Here is a 27,719-nt window from a genome sequence, read left to right on the forward strand (position 1 = left end):
TTTACTTTTATGAGTTAGATTTATCATCTTTAGAAAGAGAATAATAATATTAACCCCACATGATTATTGGAAGGCCAAAATGAGCATACTTTGTAACTATGAAGATCTATAAATTGTTTTATTACAACTGTATTAATTTGCTTTAAATTCTTTAGTTTCATATTTAAAGATGGGATAAATTGATATGAAATAACAGTCAGTGTGGCACTTTATTTCCAGAGTTGCTGGGACAGACAAGTTACCTGTGTTGTTAATTGATCAACAAGTATTTATTGGATGCCTCTATGGCCTCAGTACTACAAGGACTTATTGAGAATACAAATGAAGCATGAAACTGGTCTCTGATGTCAAATCACATAAAATCTAGTTGGGTGAGGGAGATAATTATGACTTAAATTTAAAAAATATAACACGTAAGTGCAGAGTTATATGGGTCAGAGTTTAAATAATGTACTAATTAATAGGCTAGTAAGACAGTCAATAGCTGAAATATTCTTGCAAAGCTTCATGGAAAAAAGTAGGCTTTAGATAGACTTTGAAGAATGACTTGCCACTTGAAAAGGATATTGAGTAAAGATTTTAGAACTTGTAAAGTTTCCTAGAGTGAGATCAACTTAGAGAAAAAATTGAAAGACTTTTAGAGGTATTTGGAAATAGGGAGCTATAGAAGAATTTTGAGAAAATATTAAGATGAAAGAAAGCAATGTTTTTAGTAAAAAGGAGTTTATGGGTTTGAACACTCTGAAATCTTAAATTCTAGATTCCAGCTGGGAGGCTTTTGTGACAATGTTCATTAAAATGGTCAAGATCTGAAACACAGGGCTGCCTGTAGGAATGGAAAGAGGAAACCCACTGAATTTGGTCACCAATTAGGTTTAGAGAGTGACATGATAGATGAGTCAAAGAGAACATATTTTAAGAATAGTGGTTTCAGGTGTGCCTGGGTGGCTCAGTCAGTTAAACGTCTGCCTTCAGCTCAGGTCATGATCCAGCCGTCCTGGGATTGAGTCCTGCATTGGGCTCCTCCCTCCCTCTGGCCCTGCCCCCCCTCCCCTGCTCATGCTTTCTCTCTCAAATGAATAAATAAAATTTAAAAAAAAGAATAGTGGTTTCATATGCAATAATAACACTTTTTGGAAAGAGAAAAAGATAAGTCTGATTATAAGTCAGTAGAGTTGCTTAGATAGCAGAAAAAGAAAGAAAATGTCTTTAATATTTATTTATCAATTATCAGAATATAGATGTTCTTTGGAGTTATGAGAATGAATGATAAAGGAACAAAGAACAAACAGAAAGCTAAAAGCTGAATTTAGGAAAATGCCTCCTATAAAAGAGCTTAGAGAAAAATGTATGTGCCAGTAATAGGGACTTGTAGTGTTTGATCTCTGCAACCACACATTTATTTGTGTGTGTGTGTGTGTGTGTGTGTAAGTTTCTACACATCAGTAGAGATGTTAGGATAATTTCTAATAATATTGAGTAAATTATAAATATAACTATGTCTAATCACTTCCAAGCTACATATATGTCTTTGTTTTTCAAAGTATTGATAATGAGGATAGAATTTTTGTGGGGAGCTAAAAGAAATACTTTAACTTTACTCAGTAAAATATAAATGTATTTTATTAACTATTTCTGGCTAAAACAATAATACATAAAAGTTACAGAAAAGACCCTACCATACACATTAGTATATAATGAAAACTTACTGCCCTTCCAGAAGTGACTATTTCTAAGTTTATGTATTCTCCCAAAAAGTTTATGTTTATGCGTACGTGTACTTATATATACATTATCTCTTTTTTGTACAAATGAGAACATATTCCATGTGCTATTCCATATTACACTTTTTTTCACTTAACAGTGTATTTTGAGTATGATTCCATACTAGCAGATATGGAACTTCATTCTTCTTTACAGCCACATAGTGATAAATCTTATGCATATGTTACACAAAATAACTTTATTAACAGTTTTTAATATTGATAAATCATTTGTGACATCTGACAATTCAATTCAACTTGTTTTTCAAAGAACACAAATGCCTCTTATCTCGGGGGGTATTGCCCAGAGTAACTAAGCAACTATACTCAGAATTCATCAATTTCACCTTTACATTTAACTGTATCTGGTCTTCTACAGGCATCATGAATAATGAATTTCTCTTCAGAGAAATAGTAATTATGATAGAGCTTTTTACCTGTTTGGGAGCTAAGGTTAAAAGACTGAGCCTGCTCAAAAGTAAACCTTAGAGGAAGTGATACTATTGGCATCTACTGAGCATGTACTATGTGCCAGGCTTTGCATTAAACATCTTCATATACATCTAATCTTCATAATAGTCTAAAGTAGTTATTATTTTGCCATATCAATGGGTAAAGAAATTGAATTAATTTAATTGAGCTAATAAGTTAATGAATTTGCCTAAGATCAAACTGTTAATAAATAATAGATACAAAATTGAACCTAATACTGACTCCTAAGGAAATCTTTTTATTCAGAGATTACTGCAGTATACCAAGTACTAATACAAAGGTGAAACTTTTGCTACCAGTTTTTATTATTTGGAAAGGAACAATAATAATCTAAAACAGATGTACCTACCTAAAGTGATAAAACAGATATAACTACCTAAAATGATTATGAATTTTGCTCATTCATGTCAATGCCTCAGCTATTTTATTTTTGTAGCAGTTGCTTCCCAATCAATGATTGCCCTAGAGAGAAGACAAAGAAAAAAGTAATAGTATAGAACTCCAGTGTTCCTTCAACTGAAAAACCAAACCAAAAATAAATAAATAAAATAAAGAACCCCTAAATTCAGAAGTACTGAAATAATGTTGAAAACTTAAAACAGCTCTAAGAGATAAGGGAGAAGTGGAGGAAGCCTCAATTTGAGAACAGATTGAGTAGCAAACGGGATAAAGACTGCATACTGTCACATACACATGCACCCAAACAAGACACGCACTCCTCAGTTTTGGGGTTTCTGTTCCTAGTTTTTCTCTTGTAGCATGTGACTTATAAATATGAATAGGTTCTACAGTTTCTCAAGACTATAAAGGACTGTGAAGGCCATCTTTTCCAGTTTCCCACCTAAGATTTGAATACTCTGAATAAAATCCCTCCAAGTGAGTGTTGAGTTTAGGATTAAATACTTAAAGTAGCTAGTAAAAAACTGCTGGAATAATGAAAACACATGAGAATTTAGAATCAGAAGGCCTGGGTTAAAGTTCCAGCTTTTTCAGTTAACTAGCTTTGTAAATTTGTGCCAATCTCATAACCTCTTTCGACTTCAGTTTTCTCGATGAAATGAAAAATAGTAATACCTATTCTAGCTACTGAGAATCAAATATCATGTATGTAAGATGTTTTCATAAATACTTTTTTCCTTAAATTGAGAACACTTTAACTGTGCCTTTCCTTTATTAGTCCCTATTATAGGTGGAAAGCAATGTCTTCCCTGACCACAATAAGTACATCAGTGCTCTCCCACCATCCACAAATCATTTCTTATACCATTACTTTTGATATTTCTTTTCATAGCTCACATTATTCTCTGAACTTATTTATTTACTTCTTCATGGTTTGTATACACCCCTAGAATGTAAACTCCATGAGAATAAGGACCTTGTCAATTTTATTCTCCAAATACCCTTTGTTCTGAGAGTAGTCGCTGTAACATATTAAAAGGAGGAGGAGGGGGTTAAAGTTTAGGAATTTGAAAATCCTAGACTATCTTCAGATTCCCTGCCTTTTTGAGGTATATACTCTTAGGGACATATCTTTAAGTACATGTTAAATCACATTGAATTAAAATTAAATTTTTTAGTATAAGGAGTGTTGCTCTCAGAAGGAGGTAAAAATGTATCACAGCTAAGGAAGGCAGAGCTGTTTCCTTAGAACATCTTGTAAGCATGAAATCAGATCTAAAATGGAAGGTTATGGAAGAATAAGATAAATGTTTGTGAGACAGAGATGACAGACTCTCTTCAAATAATTTATCACCACCTCATGATTATTGAGAAATATTTAACTCTATGCCTGTTCAACTTTTCGTTTTCATATTCCCTATAATGACCTTAAACATTAAGTCTGAGAAACACAACAATATTTTTTAAAAGTGCTCTTTGTTACTTCTTACTTTGGCTCATATTTTGGTCTTCTGAAATCATTTAAATAACATTTATAAGGAGATAAAGGAAATGAAAGTTTGTGATTTTATACAATATGAAATATGAAAACTTCCACTTTTTATTTTTTACTTATAGAATTTCAAGAACCTTATGCTGTTGTAGTACTTTTGGAGAAAGATCTCATTGTAGTTGATCTGACACAAAGCAAGTAAGTTATTTATAGATTAACACTATCTTTATACTCTATTCATTACAATTAAAATATGGGAAGACGTTATAGATAACTGACAGTATATATTAGAAGGTAAATATGCTTTATGTGGAATATTGTTATGCTAGAATTGTAGAAATGTAGTTGGCTCAATAATGAAAACTAAGCCAGGAGAGTTTAGGAAACACACAAAATTGTAACACATTTTAAAGGCAACACCTGATGTTTGGAAAGATGCATTTGGAGGCTCAGGACACATAAAATGGATCACGTGTCTGCTGTTAACCTAAGCAAACACAATTGTTATGAAAATTTGTACAGTGTACTATATGGCCATCTGCTAGATATTGACTAAAGGAAAATGGCACATGATAAAAGTATTATTGGACTATTGCAGCAACAATACAGAAGAGCAGGATCTGGAGGGTAGAGAAGATGGAGGCCTTCTTTCACTTTCTTTTCTTTCTTGTTATGTTGTAGGCAATGGTAACAAATATAAAATATTGCTGTTAGAGTGGCTCTCTCAACTCCATTACATGGACAATAAAAGCAGATGAAATTGATGAACACTGTCTTCTTGCTACACACTTTCACTGTAAATGATGATAGGCATGAAAGTGATTTTCCCTCACTTTATTCTTTTTTTAATTGAAGTATATTTAGCAGACAATGTTATATTAGTTTCAGGTGTACAACATATTGGTTCAGCAGTTCTATACATTACTCAGTGCTCACCACGATATGTATAATCAGCATCTGTTGCATTACAGTATTATTATAGTATTGTTCACTATGTTCCCTATGCTGTACTTTTCATCTCCATGACTTATGTATTTCATAACTGAAAGTTTGTAGCTCTTAATCCCCTTTATTTGACCCCACCAGCCCATTGTTTCCTCTTTGGCAATCACCAGCTTGTTCTCTATATTTATGAATCTAGTATTTTTGTTTCTTTGCTTGTTTTGTTTGTTAAGATTCCACATATAAGTGAAATTATATGGTATTTTTGTCTGTCTGACTTATTTTTAGGATAACACCCACCAGTCCCATCCGTGTTGTCACAAATGGCAATATATCATTAGTTTTTCTGGCTGAATAATATTCAGTAGATAGATCAATAGATAGATACAGGTTGCTTCTATATCTTGGCTATTGGAAATACTGCTGCAATAACCATAGGGTGCATATATCTTTTTTAATTAGTGTTTTGTTTTCTTTAATAAATACCCAGTAGTAGGACTACTGGATCATATGGTATTTCTATTTCTAATTCTTTGAAAAAACTTTTCCATGGTCGCTGCACCAGTTTACATTCCCACCGGCAGTGCACTAGGGTCTCTTTTCCTCCACATCCTTGCTAACACTTATTTCTTTTCTTTTTTATTCTAGTCATTCTGACAAGTTTAAGGTGACATCTCATTGTAGTTTTGATTTGCATTTCCCTAATGATTTGTGATGTTGGGCATCTAATCATGTGTCTATTGGCTATTTGTAGGTCTTCTTTGGAAAAAGTTCTATTCAAGTCCTCTGCCCATTTTTAGTCAGATTATTTGTTGGTTTGTCTGTTTTTCTTTTTTTTGGTGTTAATTTGTATAAGTTATTTATATATTTTGGATATTAACCTTTTATCAGATGTATCATTTGCAAATATCTTCTCCTATTCAGTAAGTTGCCTTGTTGTTTTGTTGATTGTTTTCTTTCACTGTCACAAAAGCTTTTTATTTTGGTGTAGTCCCAATAGTTTATTTTTGCTTTTGTTTCCCTCACTGGAGGAGATATATCTAGAAAACTGTTTCTACAGCAGATGTCAAAGAAATTACTGCCTATGTTTTCTTCCAGAGGTTTTATGGTTCCAGGTTTTGCATTTGGGTCTTTAATTAGAATTCATTTGTCTGTTTGTGTAAGAAAGTGGTCTAATTTCACTTGTTTACATGTAGCTGTCCAGTTTTCATAGCACCATTTTTTAAGAGACTGTCTTTTTCCCATTGCATATTCTTGCCTCCTTTGTTGTAGAATAATTGACCCCATAAGCATGGGTTTGTTTCTGGGCATTCTATTCTGTTCTGTTGTACTATGTTATATGTCTGGGGTTTTTTTGGTGTTTTGTTTTGTTTTTGCCAGTACCATATTGTTTTGATTACTACAGCTTTATCTTGAAATCTGGAATTGATGAGATACCTTCAGCTTTGTTCTTCTTTCTCAAGATTGCTTGGGGGGGAGGGCACCTGGGTGGTGCAGTCAGTTAAGTGTTCGACTCTTGGTTTCAGCTCAGGTTGTGATCTCAGGGTTGGGGGATTGAGCCCCGCATGGGGCTCCATGGTCAGCGGGGAGTCAGCTTGAGATTCTCCTTCTCCCTCTCCCTCTGCCCCTCCACACCAGTCTCTCTCCCTCCAATATAAATTAAAAAATCTTTAAAAAGGATTGCTTTGGCTAGTTGGGGTCTTTTGTGGTTCCATACAAATTTTAGGATTCTTTCTAGTTTTGTGAAAAATGCTGTTGGTATTTTGATAGAGATTGAGTTAAATGTGAAGGTTGCTTTGGGTAGTATGAACATTTTAATGATATTCTTTCAGTCTATGAGCATGGAATATCTTTCCATTTCTGTCATCTTTCTTTCATCATGTTTTATAGTTTTCAGAGTACAAGTCTTTCATCACCTTGGTTCAGTTTATTCCTAGGTATTTTATTCTTTTTGGTGCAATTGTAAGTGGGATTGTTTTTAAATTTCTCTTTCTGCTTCTTCATTATTAGTGTATAGAAATGCAACAGATTTTTATATATTAATTATTTATCCCTCAACTTTACTGAATTCATTCATCCATTCTAGCAGTTTTTTTGATGGATTCTTCAGGTTTTTCTATATATAGTCTCATGGCATCTGCAAATAATGACAGTTTTACTTCTCCCTTACCAGTTTGGATGTGTTTTCTTTTTCTTGTCTGAATGCTGCTGCTAGAATTTCCAGTACTATGTTGAATAAAACTGGCAAGAGTGGACACCCTTCTCTTCTTCCTGATCTTAGGGTAAAAGTGCTCAGATTTTCACCACTAAGTATGTTGTTAGCTGTGGGTTTTTTATATATGACCTTTATTATGTTGAGGTATGTTCCCTCTGAACTCACTTTGTTGAGTTTTTATGAGGAATGGACGTTGCATTTTGTCAAATGTTTTTCTGCATGTATTGAGATGTTCATATGGTTTTTATCCTTTTTCTTGTCAACATGATTTATCTTATTGATTGATTTGCGAATACCAACCATCCTTGCATCCCTGGCATAAATTTCACTTGATCATGGTGAGTCATGCTTTTAATGTATTGTGAATGTAGTTTGCCAATATTTTGTTTGAGGATTCTTGCATCTGTGTTCATCAGAGATATTTGCCCATAAATTTTTTTTGTGGTATCTTTGTCTACTTTTGGTATCACAGTAATGCTGGCCTCATAGAATGAATCTGGAATTTTCATTCCTCTTCTATTTTTTAGAATCATTTAAGAAAAGTTTTAACTCCTCTTTAAATGTTTGGTAGAATTTGCCTTTGAAACTGTCTGGTGTGGAGTTTTGTTTGTTGGGAGTTTTTGATTACTGAATCAATTCCATTACTAGTAACAGTTCTGTTCAAATTTTCTGTCTTCCTAAATCAGTTGTAGAGGATTATGTTTCTAGAAATTTATCCATTTTTTTCTAGGTTGTCCAATTTGTTGGCATATAATTTTTCATAATATTCTCTTATAATCCTTTGTGTTTCTGTGGAGTTGGTTGTTATTTTTTCTTCCTTTCTGATTTTCTCTGAGTCTTCCCTCTTTTTCCTTGATCAGTCTGGCTAAAAGTTTATCAGTATTGCTACCCCTGGTTTTGTTTTGTTTTGTTTTTACTTTCATTTGCATGGTTTGTTTTTCAGCCCTTCACTGTCAGTCTGTATGTGTCTTTAGGTCTGAAGTAAGCCTCTTATAGGCAGCATATAGATGGGCCTTGTTTTTTAACCATTTAGTCATACAAGTCTTTTGATGGGAGCATTTAGTCCCTTTAAAGTGAATTATTTCCTAGTTGTTTTCGTAGTTTTTCTCTGTCCTTTTCTTCTTCTCTTGCTCCCTTCTTTTGTGATTTGATGGCTTTTTTTAATGTTACACTTGGATAACTTTCTATTTATTTTGTACCTACTGTAGGTTTTTGATTTGTAGTTACCGTTAGGTTCATATATAATTTCTTATGGGTATGGCAGTCCATATTAACTTGATGGTCAATTAAGTTTGCATTCTAAAGGCATTAAATTTCTAATCTGTCTCCATGTTTTATGTATATGATGTCATAATTTACATATTTTTATTTTGTATATACCTTGACTGGTTTAGTAGATATAATTTTCTATTTTTGTGTTTTAACCTCTATACTGGCTTTATAAGTGATTAATCTACCTTCATTACATGTTTGCTTCTACCCAAGAACTTTCTTCCTTCCATAATTTTCTTCTAGTTATGGCTTTTTCTTTCCACTCAAAGAATTCCCTTTAACATTTATTATAAAGCTGGTTTAGTGGTGATGACCTCTTTTAACTTTTGTTTGGAAAACTTTTTCTCTCTCTTATTCTGAATGGTAACTTTGCTGGGTTATTTTTGGTTGCACATTTTTTCCTTTCAGCACTTTGAATATATCATGCCACTCTCTTCTGGCCTAGGAAGTTTCTGCTGAAAAAATCAGCTGATAGCCTTATGGAATTTCCCTTTATGTAACTTTCCCCCCCTCTTGTTGCTTTTAAAATTCCATTACTTTTTGCCATTTTAATTATTATATGTCTTGATGTGGACCTTCTTGGGTTAACCTTGTTAGGGGCTCTCTGTGATTCCTTTATCCGGATGTCTGTTTCCCTCCCCAGATTAGGGAAGTTTTCAGCTATTATGTCTTCAAATAAGTTTTATGCCTCTTTTTCTCTCTCCTCTTTTTGGGATAGCTATAATGTGAATGTTAATACTCTTGAGGATGTTGCTGAGTTCCCTTAACCTATTCTCATTTTTTATTATTCTTGGTTGGTTGCTTGCTTTCCAGTATCCTGTCTTCCAGATTACTGATCCAGTCTTCTGCCCTAATCTTCTGTTTATTCCCTCTAGTGTGTTTTTATTTCAAATATTTTCCATTTCTGCCTGGTTGTTTTATATTTTCTCTTTGTTGAAGTTCTCACATCTCTTGAAGTCCATTGAATATCTTTATAACCATTACTTTGCATTTTCATCAGCATACTGTTTATCTCAGCTTTGCTTAGATCTTTTGCTGTGATTTTTTTTCTTTCATTTTGGGACCTATCCGTCTCATTTTGTCTAACTCTATGTTTGTTTTACTGTATTATGGAGGTCAGCTATGTCACCAGGCCTTGAAAATAGTGGCCTTATGTAGAAGAAGAAGTGGTGCCCTTTAGTGATATTTCCCCTTGTCACCAGAGCTAGATGTTCCCGGGGTGTAATCTCCAGGGGTTCTGTGCACTCTAGTTTGTGACTGAGCAGTATCTGTCCTCAGCCCAGTCAGTCAGCTGCAATGATCCACTTTGCCTTCTTTGGGTGCACTGGATAGGGTTTGTTCCCTGTGCTGTTGAGGGGCCTAAGGTCTCTGTGGGTTTGTAGGTGGGTGGGGTCAACAGTCAGCCTAGCTGTCTGCAATTAGCCTCTGCAGAGGCACACCCCATGGCAGGGCTTTTTTCCTGTTTGGCACACAGAGGCTTTTATTGATGGGTGGGGCCAGGAACTAGACTAGGTATTTGCAATCTCTAGCTTAACTGTGGGTACACTGACCAGCAGGGCTCTCTCTCTGCATAGTCGCTAAAAGGCTTGATTGCTCGAATTGTAGGTATGCTGCTGTGTGGGGTTATCTCTGCCTCTCCCAAGAGCAGGAGTCATTTTGGTGTGGCACTCGTCCCTACCAGAGATGACTGCAGGTTGTAGAGGGGCAGGAGCTGCTTTGCAGGGATGCCTGCAGAGGCAGGTGGGTTGGATGGCATAGGGCACATAGTGCTAGCAAGATAGGTGGGGAGTGTTGCAACTGTCCAGCTATCTAGGCTGGGGGATGGAAGGAAAAATGGCACCCACCAACACTTGTTCTTGGAGAAGTCTCCTGAAGACCACTGTCCCTCCGTTGCACGTTTTGAGATTAATTTTCAAACTACTGCTTCTGTGCTGTGTCTCAATTGGTGTTTTTGTTTTGTTTTGTTTTGTTATGATGGATCTTTAAGCACAGAGACTCAGTTTCCTATCTATCTTCCTCTGGCTTTCTTAGAGTTAAACCCCTTTGGTTTTTAAAGCCCTGTGTAAATGGAGACTCGTCTTCCCAGTGCAGGTCTCCAGTGCCTGGGATGCCTGGTGTGGGGTCTAATCTTCTTGCTTCCCCATGCTTGGTATTCCTCTCATTTGTGTTTAGTCTTACCAGGGGTTTGGGTCCCAACCACATCTCTGCCCCTCTTACCTTTTTCAGTGTGGCCTCTTCTCTACAATTGACTATGGAAAGTCTGTTCTGCCAGTCTTTACATCATTTTCAGAGTTAGTTGCACAGATATAGTTGTTATCTTGGTGTGTCCATGGGACAAAGTGAGCTCAGGATCCTCCTACTCTGTTATCTTCCTCCTGACTCTGATTTTCTATACTCTAGACCCACTGATCTTCTCTTAGCCCTTATACATGCAGAAGTTTTGTACATTCTTTCTCCTCTGTATTAATTTTCCCTTCTTTTTTCTTAATGACATCTATAAGAAACTCAGATATCATTTCCAATTTTTTTCATTACTTTTATATAATTTTATCAAATATCCTATTACAGACTTGCATAGTTCCCTTGCTCCTCTCCTTCATAGCTCTGACACAGATAAAATTTTCCATTTATTATTGTTTGTTTTAAAGATTCTCTACTAGACTGTAAGCATCATGAAAGAGGAGCTTTGTCTGCACATGGAGTAGGTTCTCAGTAAATTTTTGTTGAATGACTTACAGCCTGAGTTCTACTTTCTGTGTCATTTAAAAATGTCAGAGATGGGGCACCTGGGTAGCTCAGTTGGTTAAGTATCTGACTCTTGATTTCAACTCAAATCATGATCTCATGGTTGTGGAATTGAGCCCTGAGTTTGCATTCCCACCAACACTGAAAAAGGCTCATTCCCCTTTCTCTGCATCCTCACCAATACCTGTTGTTTCTTATGTTGTTGATTTTAGCCATTCTGACAAGTGATAGGTCATTGTAGTTTTGATTTGTTGATGTTGAGCATCTTTCCATGTGCCTGTTGTCCATCTGAATATCTTCTTTGGAAAAATGTCTATTAATGTCTTTAGCCCATTTTTAAAATCAGATTATTCACTTTTGAGGTGTTGAGTCATATAATTTATTTTGGATACTAACCTTTTATCAGATATGTCATTTATTAAATACAACTTGCTCCTTTCCACCTGATTTTGCACATACCACTATTATTATCTGGGATAGAAATCTGCAGCATTTCAGATCGGATGGAAGAGAATCCTTGCCAATATACACACACATCATACTCTCCAGTTAGACTAAGTTTTTAAGTTCCTAATAATATGGGGGAAAATTATTTTTACTAGCCCCTGTGACCTCCTAACATGAACATACAGACCTAGAACATATGCAGCATAGACTAATACTCAATGCCTGTTACATCTGGTACATAAGAAGTGCACAGTATATTATGGGTATAAGAATTCTTAATGTGGTTCTATACTGATACCCACTTTTAAAATTATGGTAGGCTTGAGGATATGAAATTTATTATATCCATAAGTCTGTATTACCACTATGTTCTCTAAGTTTACTTTGGAAATGATCTTCAACATATATAATCATACACACACCTACACAGCAAACTCATCTTTCAATTATTCCTGCAAAAAACCAGAAACACTTGTGTATTACCTCACTAGGAAACACATGTCAAAGTTACTAAGATATTTGAACATTTATATTATATATTTACATGAAACTGTACATAAACACCTAATTGATGTTTTACATATTGATTAATAAGTCAACTTGGTAATACATTTTCAGTTTAACATAATTCATTCTATCCATATTAGCAAAGTGGTGTCACTGTGGAATTACAGAAAAGACAGTGAATTTATTCAAGTAAAATTCTACCAGTATTCATATTACATTTTACAGATAATCTTAAAAGAGCATTCTTGTTCATGTGATCCTTGTTTTATGATACTTAAGTGAAATGTATAATATTTAGAAGATTTTAGGTTTTATTTTATAAAAGTGATTTCATTTTTTATCTTTGCAAAATAACACTAATATATTGTCTTCATCTGTTAGTTTTCCAATCTTTGAAAATCCATATCCCATGGACATTCATGAATCACCAGTTACATGCACAGCATACTTTGCTGATTGCCCACCAGATCTGATTCTAGTACTCTACTCTATAGGAGTCAAGCATAAAAAACAAGGATACAGTAATAAGGTAAACCTAACAATTAAAAATAAGTTTTCTTTATATTCATATTATATGATCATACTATTTCCTGTTCTTTTCTGACCTTCCATAGAAGAAGACTTGAACTAAATTCTTTTGAGGTCGTAAGCTGTTGTCTATAAAAGACATGACTGTGAAATTTAAATTTCCTAAATGCTACATAGCTTTAAGCCTACAAGAGTATAAATTTCTTATATACTTAGTATATGCTTATATACTGAGATACACTTATCTATCATATATATTTATATACTAAGTATACATTTAAACTAGCATATATTTGAATCATAAAATGTAGTTTTTGTTTTAGATGAATGATTCTGTTTTACAAAATTCAAGAGTCAACTCTTTTCAGTTAATCATTATTCAGTGGTTAACAAGACAAGTGGTTAACAGTCATTTGTTAAATAACTTTCTAAATTCCATTTTGTTGTATTTAACTACAGGATTCAAATACTTACAATAGTAGTAGCCTCCCTCTTTATGATTTCTATTTGCACAAGGCTGTTGGAATGAACAACTCAAAAGGGCACAATTTACATAGTATTCTGTGTTAAACAACTATGATAGTTTGGTGGTACACAGACTATATGACAAATGTAGCAACACTGTATTTGCATGATTATAAATACTTTTTATATAAATGGTAATACTTGTTAAAATTTATATTTTTAAAGGAGATGGAATTGTGCATTTGGAATTGTTTGTTCAATGAAAGAATTAAAACATAGCTGCACTCTTCACCCTTTGTTACTTTATAGCTATATCTTTTTAAGTGAATCTTTTGCCATTATTTTAAAATGTTTTCATTTAAAATGTTATTTAAATTTAAAAAATAAAACTCATAAGTTCTTCCTGAATAATCTATTTAGGAGTGGCCAATCAGTGGAGGAGCTTGGAACCTTGGAACACAAACATATCCAGAAATTATTATTACTGGGTAAGTAGGATGTGATTTGTGACTTCACCAATTCATCAACAAAAGATTTTATTGAATTTTTACACTTTCCTATAATTGTGCTCTAGGCACTACCAGAAATATCACTACTTCCTATAGCAACTGACTTCATGCTCTAGGAATGAAAGTAGAGGCATAACAGATAAAGATGATATTTAAAAGATTATAAGGGGTTCTTCTTATGAGATATGGAACAGATATACTTTTTACTATTCTTCCTACCAAGTACTACCCAAAGCCCTGGCTATTATTTTTAAACAAACAAACATAAGATGACTGGAAAAGATGGAGAAAGTGAAGCTGTCTAGGGCCCCCTAACACCCAAGAAATGACATGGTGGTGAGTTTCTTAGGTTTTCTTTTTGCTTCATATATCCCAGATTTGGAGCCGAAGTAGCTGGCAACTTGAAACTGCCAATGGGCACAGACAAAACAATAAAAAAGCCCAACAAAAGCTAGCACTCTATAGCCAAAGGATGAGGTAAGGGGACCTATCAAGACAGAAAACTGTTAGAAAATAATCTTTCTAACCACTACAGAAAATCTATGACCTACAACAACCACTCCAGCAGGGGCTAAGTGGGGAGCATCAGTTTCTGACATTGAGCAAAAGCTGAGTAGGGAACTTTTTTTTTTTTTTTAAAGATTTTATTTATTTATTTGACAGAGAGAGACAGCCAGCGAGAGAGGGAACACAAGCAGGGGGAGTGGGAGAGGAAGAAGCAGGCTCATAGCGGAGGAGCCTGATGTGGGGCTCGATCCCATAATGCCAGGATCACGCCCTGAGCTGAAGGCAGACGCTTAACCGCTGTGCCACCCAGGCGCCCCCTGAGTAGGGAACTTTTAACCCTGCTGGATGGTAATGAAACCCATCACCTATAGTGTTTGTTAGAGGAGATCAGGTGGGGAACCATAATTCCAACCACTACCCAGCAGTAATGAGGAGCCATATATTATCTTCTTCTTGGGTCACTGCAAGTCCAGTGAGGAAAGAAAGAAGAAAGATAACAAGGCTGAAAAATTACATAAGGAACAATAGCTGAATACTTCCTAAATTTGGCAATACACATTATCCTGTAGAGTCCAGAAGCTGAATGAACAAGTAATCTACAAGACACATCATAGTCAAACTTCTGAACACTAAACACCAAGTAAAAAATCATGAAAACAATGAAACAAATGACACCTTACTGATAGTGCAAAACCAATTGGATGACAATGGAGGTCTCATTAGAAACCATGGAAACCAGAAGAAAATCTGATATGTTTCAAGTGCTGAAATAAAACAACTGGCAATCCAGAATCCTATATCTAATAAAAATATCCTAGAGGAAATATTTAAGGCAATTACAAATGAGAGCAGATAAAGTGAGGTAAAGGGAGCAAGATTTTTATATTTAACTCAAAATAGTAGTATGATGACACCAGAAGACTGTGACAAGTTATAAATATATAATGTCATACCTAAATCAACCATTAAAAAATATACAAAAGGTACACTAAAAACCTTGAAACATCAAATGGACGTATTAAATAATTGAAGTAACCCATAGAAAGGCAGGGGAAAAGAGTGGGGAAAAAATAGAAGCCCTATCAATGATTCCATTAAATATAAATGGTCTAAATACACCACTTCAAATTCACAAATTGGTAGAGTGGATTAAAAACATGACCCAACTATATGCTATTTCAATATACTATGATGACTAATATAATGTAATAAAAAACATTAAAAAAAATATAACAGTATAGTCAGATTAGGAGAAAAACAATGGGCATTACTCCATAAAATAATCAATGGAGAGTGACATCAGCAAGATGTCAGAATAGGTAGCCCAGATGTAACAACAGGATATGTTCTAAAAAAACCTTCATGAAAACCCCAGAAAACAGGGAATCATAGTATCCCAGGCAAGCTGAAAGCCCAGAATAGCCACAGCCATTTCATTTCACTTAAACTGTCATCTCTCCCCCAAATTGTCACAGCTCATATTCAGGTGGAAAGCCCAACTTGCATCTTCTTTCATGAGAGGGAAATGGAGAAGCAGAATGTACATTCAGTGTTCCTCCTTTTCAGGAGGATCCGCAAGAGACTGACTCAGGTGAGACAATCTAAAGTACTGAAGAAACATGGAAACCTGCGGGCAAAGAGCAAAAGAGCTCAGTGGCTGGTTGAAACACCAAAAAACTTGCCCCCTCTACTGTCTGCCGGCAGCACTGCAAGAGACTACAAGCCACTGATAAAGAAACCAGAAACCTCTCCAATTAGGAAATTATACACACAAGCCCAAAGAAGACTCATTAGAGGCTTGAGAAGCCCCCAGGATCTGTATCCGGACTGATTGGTGAAGGTCTTCCCCTATACAAAGCCAGTTCATAAGAGGTGGCTGTAATGCTAAATTCAAAACAAGATAGAACAAGAAACACAAATAGTGAAATATGGCCCAATCAAGGAACAAAAAACACCTCCAAAAACTGACCCTAAAGAAATAGATATCTGTGAATTACCTGACAGTTCAGAATAATTGTCTTAAAGAAGCTCAGTACACTATGAGTACACAGACAACTAAATAAAATCAGGAAAATGATGAATGAATGAAATGAGAATATTAATAAAGAGCAATTACAAAAAAGAACCAGAAAGATATTTTGGAGGAAAATACTGAATTGAAAAATTTTATTAGAAGGAGGGATCAACAGAAGACTTAATCAGTAGAAAGAATCAGCAAGTTTGATAGGTAATATGAAAATTATGAAGTCAGAAGAACAAAAAGAATGCCTAAAGACTTATAGAATACCATTAAGCAGACCCACATAAGCATTATGGAAGTCCCAGAAAGAGAAGAGAGAGAAAATAGGGTGGAAAACTTCCCAAATCTGAGTAAGTAGATGAACATATAGATTCAAGAACCTCCAAATACTCCAATGAAGGTGAAACCAAATAGGCCCCTATTGAGACATATCATAATCAAATGGCCAAACACAAAGAAATAATCTTGAAAGCAGCAACAGAAAAGCTACTCATCATGTATATGGAAACTCCCATAAGATTATTGGTGGATTTCTCAGCAGAAACATTTTGGGATGGAAGGGAGTGGGTTGAAATATTCAAAGTGCAAGAAGGAAAAAAAGCCAGGCTTGAATACTGTATCTCAAAAACTACTTCAAAAATGAAGGAGAAGTAAAGACTTTCCAAGATAAAAGCTGAGAATGTTTATCACCAATACACCTGCTTTTCTAGAACTGCTAAAGGGAGTCCTTTAAGTCAAAATGAATGAACACTAGACAGCAAAATAAAGCATAAGAAAAGATATAGATAAAAACAAAATTCTGTAACACAGTATATAATGGTATATATGGTGGTAGTATATAAATAAGTTTATATACTTTATATATACCACTTTATATAGTGGTAGTATAGAAATAACTTTATATTCATGTTCAGAATTTAGAAGATAAACATTTTTTTAAAAACTATATAAAACTACATCATTAGGAGAAAGGATTAAAACCATATCATTTCAATAGATGCAGAAAAAGCATTTGACAAACTTCAGTATCCATTCATGATAAAAACCCTCTGCAAAGTAGGTCTAGAGGGAAAAAAACCTCAACATAATAAAGGCCTTATATGAAAAATCCATTCCTGACATCATACTCAATGGTGAAAAGCTGAGAGCTTTTCCCCTAAGACCAGGAACAAAACAAGGATGTCCACTCTGACCACTTTTATTCGATACAGTGCTGGAAGTCCTAGCCACAGAGATTAGACAACATCAAGAAATCAAAGGTATCTAAATTGGTAAGGAACAAGTAAAACTCACTATTAGTAGATGCCATGATACTCTACAGAGAAAATCCAAAAGACTCCACCCAGAAACTACTAGAACTGATAAAGGAATTCAGTAAAGTCCCAGGATGCAGTATCAATGTACAGAAATCTATTGCATTCCTATACACTAATGATGAAGCAGCAGAAAATGAAATTAAGAAAACAATCCCAAATATAATTGCATCAAAAACAACAAAAAAACTAGGAATAATCTTAGCCAAAGAGGTGAAAAACCTATATTCTGAAAAGTTTAAAATAGTGATGAAAGAAATTCAAGATGACATGAAGAAATATAAGGACATTCCCTGCTCATGGACTGAAAGGGCAAATATTGTTAAAACGTCTATACTACCCAAAGCAATTTAATGCAATCCCTATCAAAATACCAACATCATTTTCCACAGAATTAGAACAAACAATCCTAAAATTTGTGTGGAACCACAAAAGACTTTGAGTATCCAAAGCAGTCTTGAAAAAGAAAAACAAACTGGAAGTATCACAATTCCAGATTTCAAGTCACATTACAAAGTGACAGTCAGTAAAACAGTATGGTACTGGCATAAAAACAGACACATAGATCAATGGACTAGAACAACAACAAAACCAGAAATAAACCCACAGTTATTTGGTCAATTAATCTTCAACAAAGAAGGAATGAATATATAATGGGAAAAGGACAGTCTCTTCAACAACTGGTATTGGGAAAACTTGACATCCTCATGCAAAAGAATGAAACTGGACGTTTTTTTCATCATTCACAAAGATAAACTCAAAATAGATTAAATACCTACATGTGAGCCCTGAAACCATAAAAATCCTTGAAGAGAGCATTGGCAGTAATCTCTCTGATATCAGCCATAGCAAATTTTTCTAGATATGTCTCCTGAGACATGGGAAACAAAAAATAAACTATTGGGATTATATCAACATAAAAAGCTTCTGCACAGAGAAGGAAACAATCAATGAAACAAAAAAGCAACTTATAAAATGGGAGAAGATATTTGCGAGTGATATATCTGATAAAGGGCTGGTATCCAAAATATATAAAGAACTTATACAACTCAATACCCCCAAAACAATCCAATTAAAAAATGGGCTGAAGACATGAATGGACATTTCTTCAAAGAAGACATGCAGATGGTGTACATCACCCATCATCAGAGAAATACAAATCAAAACTATAAAGAGACATCACCTCACACTTATCAGAATGGTCAAAATCAACAACACAAGAAAGAAAAAGTACTGCCGAGAATGTGGAGAGAAAGGAACCCTCAGGCACTGTTGGTGGGAATGCTAACTGGTGAAGCCATTCTGGGAAACAGTATAGAGGTTCCTCAAAAATATTAAAAATAGAACTACCCTATGATCTAGTAATTGCACTACTGGGTATTTACCCCCCAAAACAAAAACATTAATTGAAGGGATATATGCACCCATATATTTTCTGCAGCATTATTTACAATAGCCAAACTATGGAAACAGCCCAGGAGTCCATTGATAGATGAATGAATGGAGAAAATGTAGTATATAGATATAGATATAGATATAGATATAGATATAGATATACACAAGGGAATATTACTCAGCCATAAATGATAGATATCTTGCCATTTGCAACAACATGGATAGAGTTAAAGAGTATAAGTGAAATAAGTCAGAGAAGGACAAATACCATGAGTTCATTCATATGTGGAATTTAAGAAAGGAAAAAAAAAACACTAGCAAAGAAGAAAAAAACAAGCCAAGAAACAGACTTTTAACTACAGAGAACAAACTGATCATTACCAGAGGGATGGGGGGATGGGTGATATTGGATATGGGGATTAAAGAGTACACTTATGATGAAAAAAATAAAATGATAAATTATATAAAACTATATTAACATTTATAAAATATAAAAAGATGTAATTTGTGACATTGGTAACAAAGTGAAGGGAAAGTTGTAAAGAAGTAGTTTTTTAATGCAAATGAAGTTAACTGGGCATCACTTTAAAATAGACTGGTATAACTATAAAATCTCATATAATACACATGGTAATCACAAAGAAAATGCCTACAGAATATGCACAAAAGAAAATGAGAACAGAATCAAAACATGTCACTATAAAAAGTCAATGAAACACAAAGGAAGGTAGAGAGAAAATGTGGGACAAAATAAATACAAGGTAGAAAGAAAATAATTTTAAAATGGCAATAGTAAGTCCTTCCTTATCAGTAATTTCCTTAAATGTAAATGGATTAATTCCCAAATCAAGTGGTTGCATGTATTAAAAAACAAAAAGGATCCAACTATACGCTGTCTATAGAAATTCACTTCAGGTATAAGGACATACATAGACTGGACGGGAGGATGGACAAATATATTCTGTGCAAATGCTATCCAAAAGAGAGCAGGAATNNNACCATACTTATGTAGGAAAAAATATACTGTAATAAAATATACTATAATAAAAAATTGTCATAAGAGACAAAGAAATACATCATATAATGAAAAAATGACCAATTCATCAGAAAGAAATAAAAATTGTAAATATATATGTACCTAGCACCAGAGCACTCAAATATATAAAGCAAATATTGACAGACTTAAAAGGGAAAGAGNCAATAACACAGAAATAGGAGATTCCAACACCCCACTTTTTTTGTTTAAATTCAATTAGTCAACATATAGTACATCTCCAGTTTTTGATGTAGTGTTCATGATTTCATCATCTGCATACGACACCCAGTGCTCATCACATCATATGCCCTCTTTAATGCCCATCACCCAGTTACCCCATCTCCCTTTCCTCAACCCTCGGTTTGTTTCCCGGAGTCAAGAGTCTCTCATGGTTTGGCTCCCTCTCTGATTTCTTCCCATTTAGTTTTACCTTCCTCCCCCTATGATCCTCTGTGCTATTCCTTATATTCCACATATGAGTGAAACAAGATGATAGTCTTTCTCTGATTGACTTTTTTCACTTAGGATAATACCCTCCAGTTCCATCCATGTTGATGTAAATCGTAGGTATTCATCCTTTCTGATGGCTGAGTAATATTCCATTGTATATATGAACCACATCTTCTTTATCCATTCATCTATTGAAGGACATCTCAGCTCCTTCCATAGTTTGGCTGTTGTGGATATTGTTGCTATGAAAATTGGAGTGCAGGTTCCCCTTCTTTTCACTACATCTGTATCTTTGGGGTAAATACCCAGTAGTGCAACTGCTGGGTCGTAGGGTAGCTCTATTTTTAACTTCTTGAGGAGCCTCCATACTGTTTTCCAGAGTGGCTGTACCAGCTTACATTCCCACCAACAACTAACACCCCACTTTCAATAATTTATAGATCTCCCACACAGAAGAACAAGAAGGAAGCAGAGGACCCAAACAACACTCTAGACCAACTGGACCAAGCAGACATGTACAGATGCTCCTTTCAACAACAGCAGGATACACATTATTCTCAATTACACATGAAACATTTTCCAATATAGATCACATGTTAGGTCACAAAATAAGTTTTAACAAATTTAAGATTGAAATTATAACATTAACTTTTACAACCACAATGAAATGAAACTAGAAGTCAATAGTAAAAGGAAGACTGGAAAATCCACAAATATGTTGAAACTAAGCAACATTCTCTTGAACAATCAATAGATCAACAAAGAAATCACAAGGAGATTGGAAACTATCCTGAGACATGAAAATAAATATACAATATACCAAAACATGGGATTCAGCAGAAGCACTACTAAGAGGTTTATAAGTAAACATCTAAGAACTTTATAGAATATGTTGATGTTAAAAAAAGATCTGAAATCAACAATCTAACTGTACACCTCAAGAGATTAGAGAAAGAAAAAAACCAAACTTGAAATTGGTAGAAAGAAGAAAATAATAGGAAAACAGAAAAAATATTGAAAACTAAGTTATTTTTTAAAAGATCAACTAAATTGACAAAGTTGTAGGTAGACTAATAAAAAAGATAAAACCTCAACAAATAATAGAAATAAAAGAGGAGACATTGTAATTGATGCTGCTGAAATTAAAAGATTCTTAAGAGACTACTCTGAACAATTATATGCCAACAAACTGGATAACCTAGAAGAAATGGGTATATTTCTGAAAACACACAACTTATGAAGACTGAATCATGAAGAAATTAAAAGATCTGAACAGGCCTATTGACTAGGAAGGAGACTAAGTAGTAATGACTTTTAAAAAAAGAAGAAGAAATGTTTAGGACTTGATGTCTGCTCCAAACAATTCTACCGAACATTTAAAGAAGAATTAACACCAGTCCTTCTCAAACTCTTTGGAAAAATTGAAGAGGAGGGAACACTTCCAAACTCATTTATGAGGCCAGCATTATCCTGATATGAATATCAAACAAAGCTACCACCAGAAAAGAAAACCACAGATCAATATCCCCAAAGAATATCAATGCAAAAATTCTCAACAAAATACTAGGAAATTGAATACAACTACACATTTAAGGATTATACATCGTGAACAAGTGGAACTTATCCTCAGGACACAAGGATAGTTCAACATGTGAAAATCAGTCATTGTAATAAACCACATTAACAGAATGAAGGACAACAAGCACACAATCATTTCAGATAATGCAGATAATATATTTGACAAAATCCAACACCCTTTGATGATAAAAACAAACTAGTAATAAAAGGAAATTGCCCCACCATAATAAAGGTCATATATAAAAAAGCATATAGCTAACATCATAATTGATGGAAAATCTGAAAGTTGTCCCTCTAAGATCAAGAACAGGGGAAGGATGTCCACTCACAACTTCTATTCAACAGAATACTGGAAAATCTATCCAGAATAAAACACAAGAAAAATAAATAAAGAGTACCCAAGAAAAGAAGAATTAAAATTATCTCTATTTGTAGAAGACATGACCTTGTGTGCAGAATTCATAAGTTCATACATACACACACACACACACACACACACACACACACACACAAACTGAACTTATAACAAAATCCAGAAATTTTGCAGGGTACAAACTCAAAACAAAATTAGTTACATTTCTGTACACTGACAATGAACAATATGATAGGAAATTAAGAAAACAATCCCATTTACAACAGCATGAAAAAGAATTTAAAATTTAGGAATTAACCAAGTAAGCAAAACTCTTAATGAAAACCACAAAATGTTGAAGAAAGAAATTACAGACACAAATTAATGGAAAGATACCACATGTTCATAGACTGGAAGCCTTAATATTATTAAAATGTTGATACTACCCACAGTGATCTACAGATTCAGATTAAATCATTATCAAAATCCCCATGGTGTATTTCACAGAAATAGAAAAAAGAAATCCTAAAATTAACATAGAATCTCAGAGCACCACAAATATCCACAACAATCCTGAGAAAGACAAAGCTAGTCTTCACACTTCCGCATTTCAAGACATGATAATTAAAACATAATACAAAGTAATCAAAATAGAATTATATTGGCATAAAGACAGACATATAAACCACTGGGACAGAATAGAGAACTCATAAATAAACTGTCATCTATATGGTCAGATCTTCAATAAAGTTACCAAGGCTATCCAGTAGGGAAAGGATAGTGACTCCAACAAATGATGTTGGGAAAATAGGATTTGCACATGTAAAAGAATGAAGCTGGATTTACCTTACACCATATACAAAAATCAATTGAAAATGGAAAATTCTAAATGTAAACCTGAAACTATAAAACTCCTGAAAGAAAACATAAGGGAAATTTTCATGACATTGGATTTGGCAATTATTTCTTGGATGTGACACCAAAAACACAGGTAACAAAAGCAAAAATAGACAAATGGAACTACCTCAAATTTTTTTTTATTTTAATTTTTTTATTATATTATGTTAGTCACCATACAGTACATCCCTGGTTTCTGATGTAAAGGAACTACCTCAAATTTAAAAACTTTTGTGAAGCAAAGGAAACAACAGAGGAGAAAGGCAACCTATGGAATGGGAAAAGATATTTGCAAAGCATGTATCTGATAAGGGGTTAATATTCAGAATATAAAGAACTCCTACAGCTCAAGAAGAAAAAAATCCAATTAAAAATGGGCAAAAGACTTAAATAGGTATGTCTCCATAGAAGATATATAAAAAGCTAACAAGCATATGAAAAGATGTTCAAAATCCCTACTCATTAGAGAAATGCAAATGAAAACCATGATATCACTTTCTATCTGTTAAGAAGGCACTATAAAATAACAACAACAAAAACAGAAAATAAAAAGTGTTAACAAAGATGAGGAGAAATTGGAAACTTTGTGCACTGGTGTTTGGAATATAAAATGGTACAGATGTTATCAAAAACAGTATTGTGTATCTTCAATAATGAAAAGTAGAATTACCTTGTGGCCCAACAGTCCCACTTCTAGCTAGATATTCAAAAGAATTGAGAATAGAGTATCAAAGAGATGTTCATTGCAGCATTATTCACAGTAGCTTTAGAGGTGGAAGCAACCTAAATAACCATCAAAAGATAAATAGGTTTTTAAAAAGTATCACATACAATAGAATATTATTCAATTCAGCCTTTAAAAAAAGAAATCTTGTCATATGTTACAACACGGATGAACCTTAAGGAAATTATCTTCAGTAAGACAAGCCAATCTCAAAAGGACAAATACTGCATGATTGCCAGCTGAACAGCACTAATTAAAAAACAAAAGTAAAGGTAATGCTTTAGACAGAAGAAAAAAATCCCAGATAATTAAAATGCAGAAATTAAATAAGAACAATGGAAAAATTGCAGAAATAAATTTAATAATGTTTCTACTAATACTGCAATGTAGAATGAAAATATATCATAATAGCACAAAAAGTGGGAGAGAAAAATAGAAATAAAAAATTTAACATTTTTGTTTTGTCTGGGAAGATGTAAATTTACCAGGTTAATTTGGGCTCAACTATTTAAGGATCAATTTGTGGTAACCACCAAAATAATAGTATAATATTATAATACTCAAAAACTAATAGAATAATAATTTTAAATGTGATTAATCCTTAAAAAGACAGACAGGAAGAGAAAGAAGACACAGCAGGTTAGGCAAATAGAAAATAATTGTGAGGTTGGTAGATTTAATCCATATATATCATTATTTACACTAAATGTAATTCGACTGAATTCTCCAATTATAAGACAAAGACTGTCAGTTTGAATAAAAAAACAAAACCAAATTCTAAGCTGCTTACAAGAGACACATTAAATATATGCATAGCAAAAATGTTAAAGTAAATGTATGAAAAATTATTCCATGTAAGTAATTTAAAATGCTGGTATAGATAACTTATATCAGTTTTCCATTGCTGCATAACTAATCACCACAAATTTAGCAACTTGAAACAACATCCTTTTATTAACTCAGAGGTCTATAGGTCAGACATCTGGCACTGTGTGATTGGGATTTCTACTCAAAGTATCATGAGATTGAAATCAAGAGGTCAGCCAGGCTGAGTTGTCAATAGAGGCTCTGAGGGAAAACAAGTTTGCTTCCAAACACGTTCTTTTTGTTTAAAGAAATTAGTTCCTTGTTGTAGGATTAACATCCCCATTTACTTGCTGGCCATCAGTGGGGGCCATCTTAGCCCCAGAGACTGCATGCATTCCTCGCCATATGGCTTCCTCATTTTCAAGCCAGTGGCAATGCATCTAGTACTTCTTATGTTCAAATCTCAGAATTATTTTTATCTTTGACCGCTACACCTGTGTATGTATAGGGATCATGTGATCAGGTCAAGTCAATTCAGATAGTCTCTCTTGTTAAAGTCTATCATAGGAGTGATATATTCCCTATTACAGTCACAGCCCCTGGGATTATACAGGATTATCCTGGGAGACAGGAATCCTGGGGAATTCTGCCTACCACAGTTTACTTTAAACAAAGAAGTATTACCAAAGGTGAAAAGTACTATTTCAAAATAAAAGGATGAATCCACAGGATTTTGAATTCAGAGCCTCAAGCAAAAATTGATAGAAAGGATAGACAATTTTGCAATTAATGGAAGAAATTATTACAGACCACTCTCTACAGCTGATTTAAAAATCATAAAAGAATGCATAATAAAGAAGTTTTTAACAGAATAAATCTAACTTAACTGATATATTTAGAATTATACTTTACAAGAATGTACATTTTTTTCAAATGCACATGGGATACAGACCAAAATTGATCATATACAGGGCCATAATACAAGTGCCAATAAATATAAAAAAATTGTAATTATTATAAAGGATGTTCTCTGACCACAGGGGAATTAAACTAGAAATCAATGACAAAAATATACAAAGGAAATAATCTTTCAAAATCAAGCAATTTACCTCCAACTAACTTAGTTGTTAATGAAGAAATCACAATAGAATTTTTAAAAATATCTCAAACAGGAAGACAGTCAAAATACAATATATCATTATTTGTGGATACATCTAAATTTATGTTTAGAGGTAAACATAACTGTTAATAAAAAGACGGACTAAAATTCAATGATCTAATTACTTTGAGTTAAAAATATCAAAATTATCCTCCCCCCCAAAAAATAATAATGTTAAGAAAAAAAATTAATGAAATAGAAATGTGTAATAGCAAATATCAAAAAAGCTAAAGTTTGTTTATGGAAATAAGTTGGTGAAGTTTTGTAAAATTGTCAGGAAAAATAGAACAAACTTAACATCAAGAATGAAAAAGAGGATTCACTACTGTTAGCATCAATTAAAAGAGAATAGGATAGTTATGATCAACTCTATAGTAGTAAAATTTAAGAGATAATACTATTAAAAATACAACTTAACATATCTGGCTCTAGAAGAAATAAAATATGAATATTCATATGTCTATCTAAAGAATTGAATTAAAATTTAAAAAACTTTCACATAGACAACTCTGGGCCCAGATGTCTTCGTTGGGAATTTGTCTAAACATTTGAAAAGGAATATCGTCAGGGTGTGGAGCTGGCTCAGTCAGTGGAGCATGCAACTCTTGATCTCAGGGTCATGAGCTCAAGCCCCATGTGGGCATAGAGCTTACTTAAAAATAAAAAAAAATAAAGACTACAAATCTCTCAGAAAACCTTTCAGAGAACAGAAAGAGGGAATATTTTTTTTCTTGCAAGAGGGAATGTTTTATTATTTTATTTTATGAGGCCAGTATGTTTTTTATACCAAAACCCAACAGGCACATCACAAGAAAGGAGATTTATAGGCCAATCTCTTTTATGAATATAGATGCAAAACTACTAAGTAAAATGTTAGCCAATAAAATTTAGTGATATGAGAAAAGGGTGATACCTCAGAACCAGGTCAAATTTATGCCAGGAATGCAATCCTAGTTTAACTTTTGAAAACAAAACAAACAAACAAACATACAAACAAAAAAATGCTATCAATGTAATTTACCACATTAAGTCAATTGGAAAAATCTCATGATCATGTAATTAAATGAGAATATGATTAAATTCATCATCTATTCATGACAAAATTACCTAGCAAGCTAGGAATATAGGGGAAATTCTATAGTCTGAAAGGGATTTCTATTAAAAAAAAACCCCAAAAACAAAAAACAACTGAACCAAACATTGTTCTTATTGGTGAAATGTTTAAAGTTTTGCCTCCTATGTTGAGAATACACAAGAATGCCTTCCATCACACCTAGTATACAACATTAAACTTGTAGACCTATCCAGTTCAGTAGGGCAAAAAATGGAAATAAAAAATATAAAGATTGAAAAGGAAGACACATACTTAAAACTCAGAGATAGCATGATTATGTATATGGAAAGTAAAAAACAATGTACAAATGAACTATTTTAATTGATTTGAATATGTAGGAAGTCACTGGAAACATCAATGTACAAAATTCAACTGTATATACTAGCAACAAATATAAAATAATTATTTAATTTAAAATAAGATACAAAAAAATCACATAATCTAGAAGTAATCCTATAAAAGATATGTAAGACATCTATAACTAAAATTGTGAAACAAATTTAAGTAGGAAAACACTTTAATATATGGAGAGATATACCATAATTATTAATTATACTCAATATTGTAAGGATATCACATTTTCCCAATTTG

General features: G+C 33.6%; 1 protein-coding gene across 2 annotated transcripts in view; it reads left to right on the forward strand.

The window, feature by feature from the left end:
• The window catches only part of STXBP5L (syntaxin binding protein 5L), a 419,474-nt gene that overhangs the window by 258,913 nt on the left and 132,842 nt on the right, over positions 1 to 27,719 (forward strand). For both annotated transcript variants that reach the window (XM_008708188.2, XM_040621308.1), the window contains exons 11-13: positions 4,272 to 4,344; positions 12,656 to 12,803; positions 13,688 to 13,755. In XM_008708188.2, coding sequence (XP_008706410.2) covers positions 4,272 to 4,344; positions 12,656 to 12,803; positions 13,688 to 13,755 — 289 coding nt within the window. The remainder of the gene's footprint in view (positions 1 to 4,271; positions 4,345 to 12,655; positions 12,804 to 13,687; positions 13,756 to 27,719) is intronic.

This window comes from Ursus maritimus, unplaced genomic scaffold (assembly GCF_017311325.1).
Source record: "Ursus maritimus isolate PB19 unplaced genomic scaffold, ASM1731132v1 scaffold_4, whole genome shotgun sequence".
Lineage (NCBI taxonomy): Eukaryota > Metazoa > Chordata > Mammalia > Carnivora > Ursidae > Ursus > Ursus maritimus.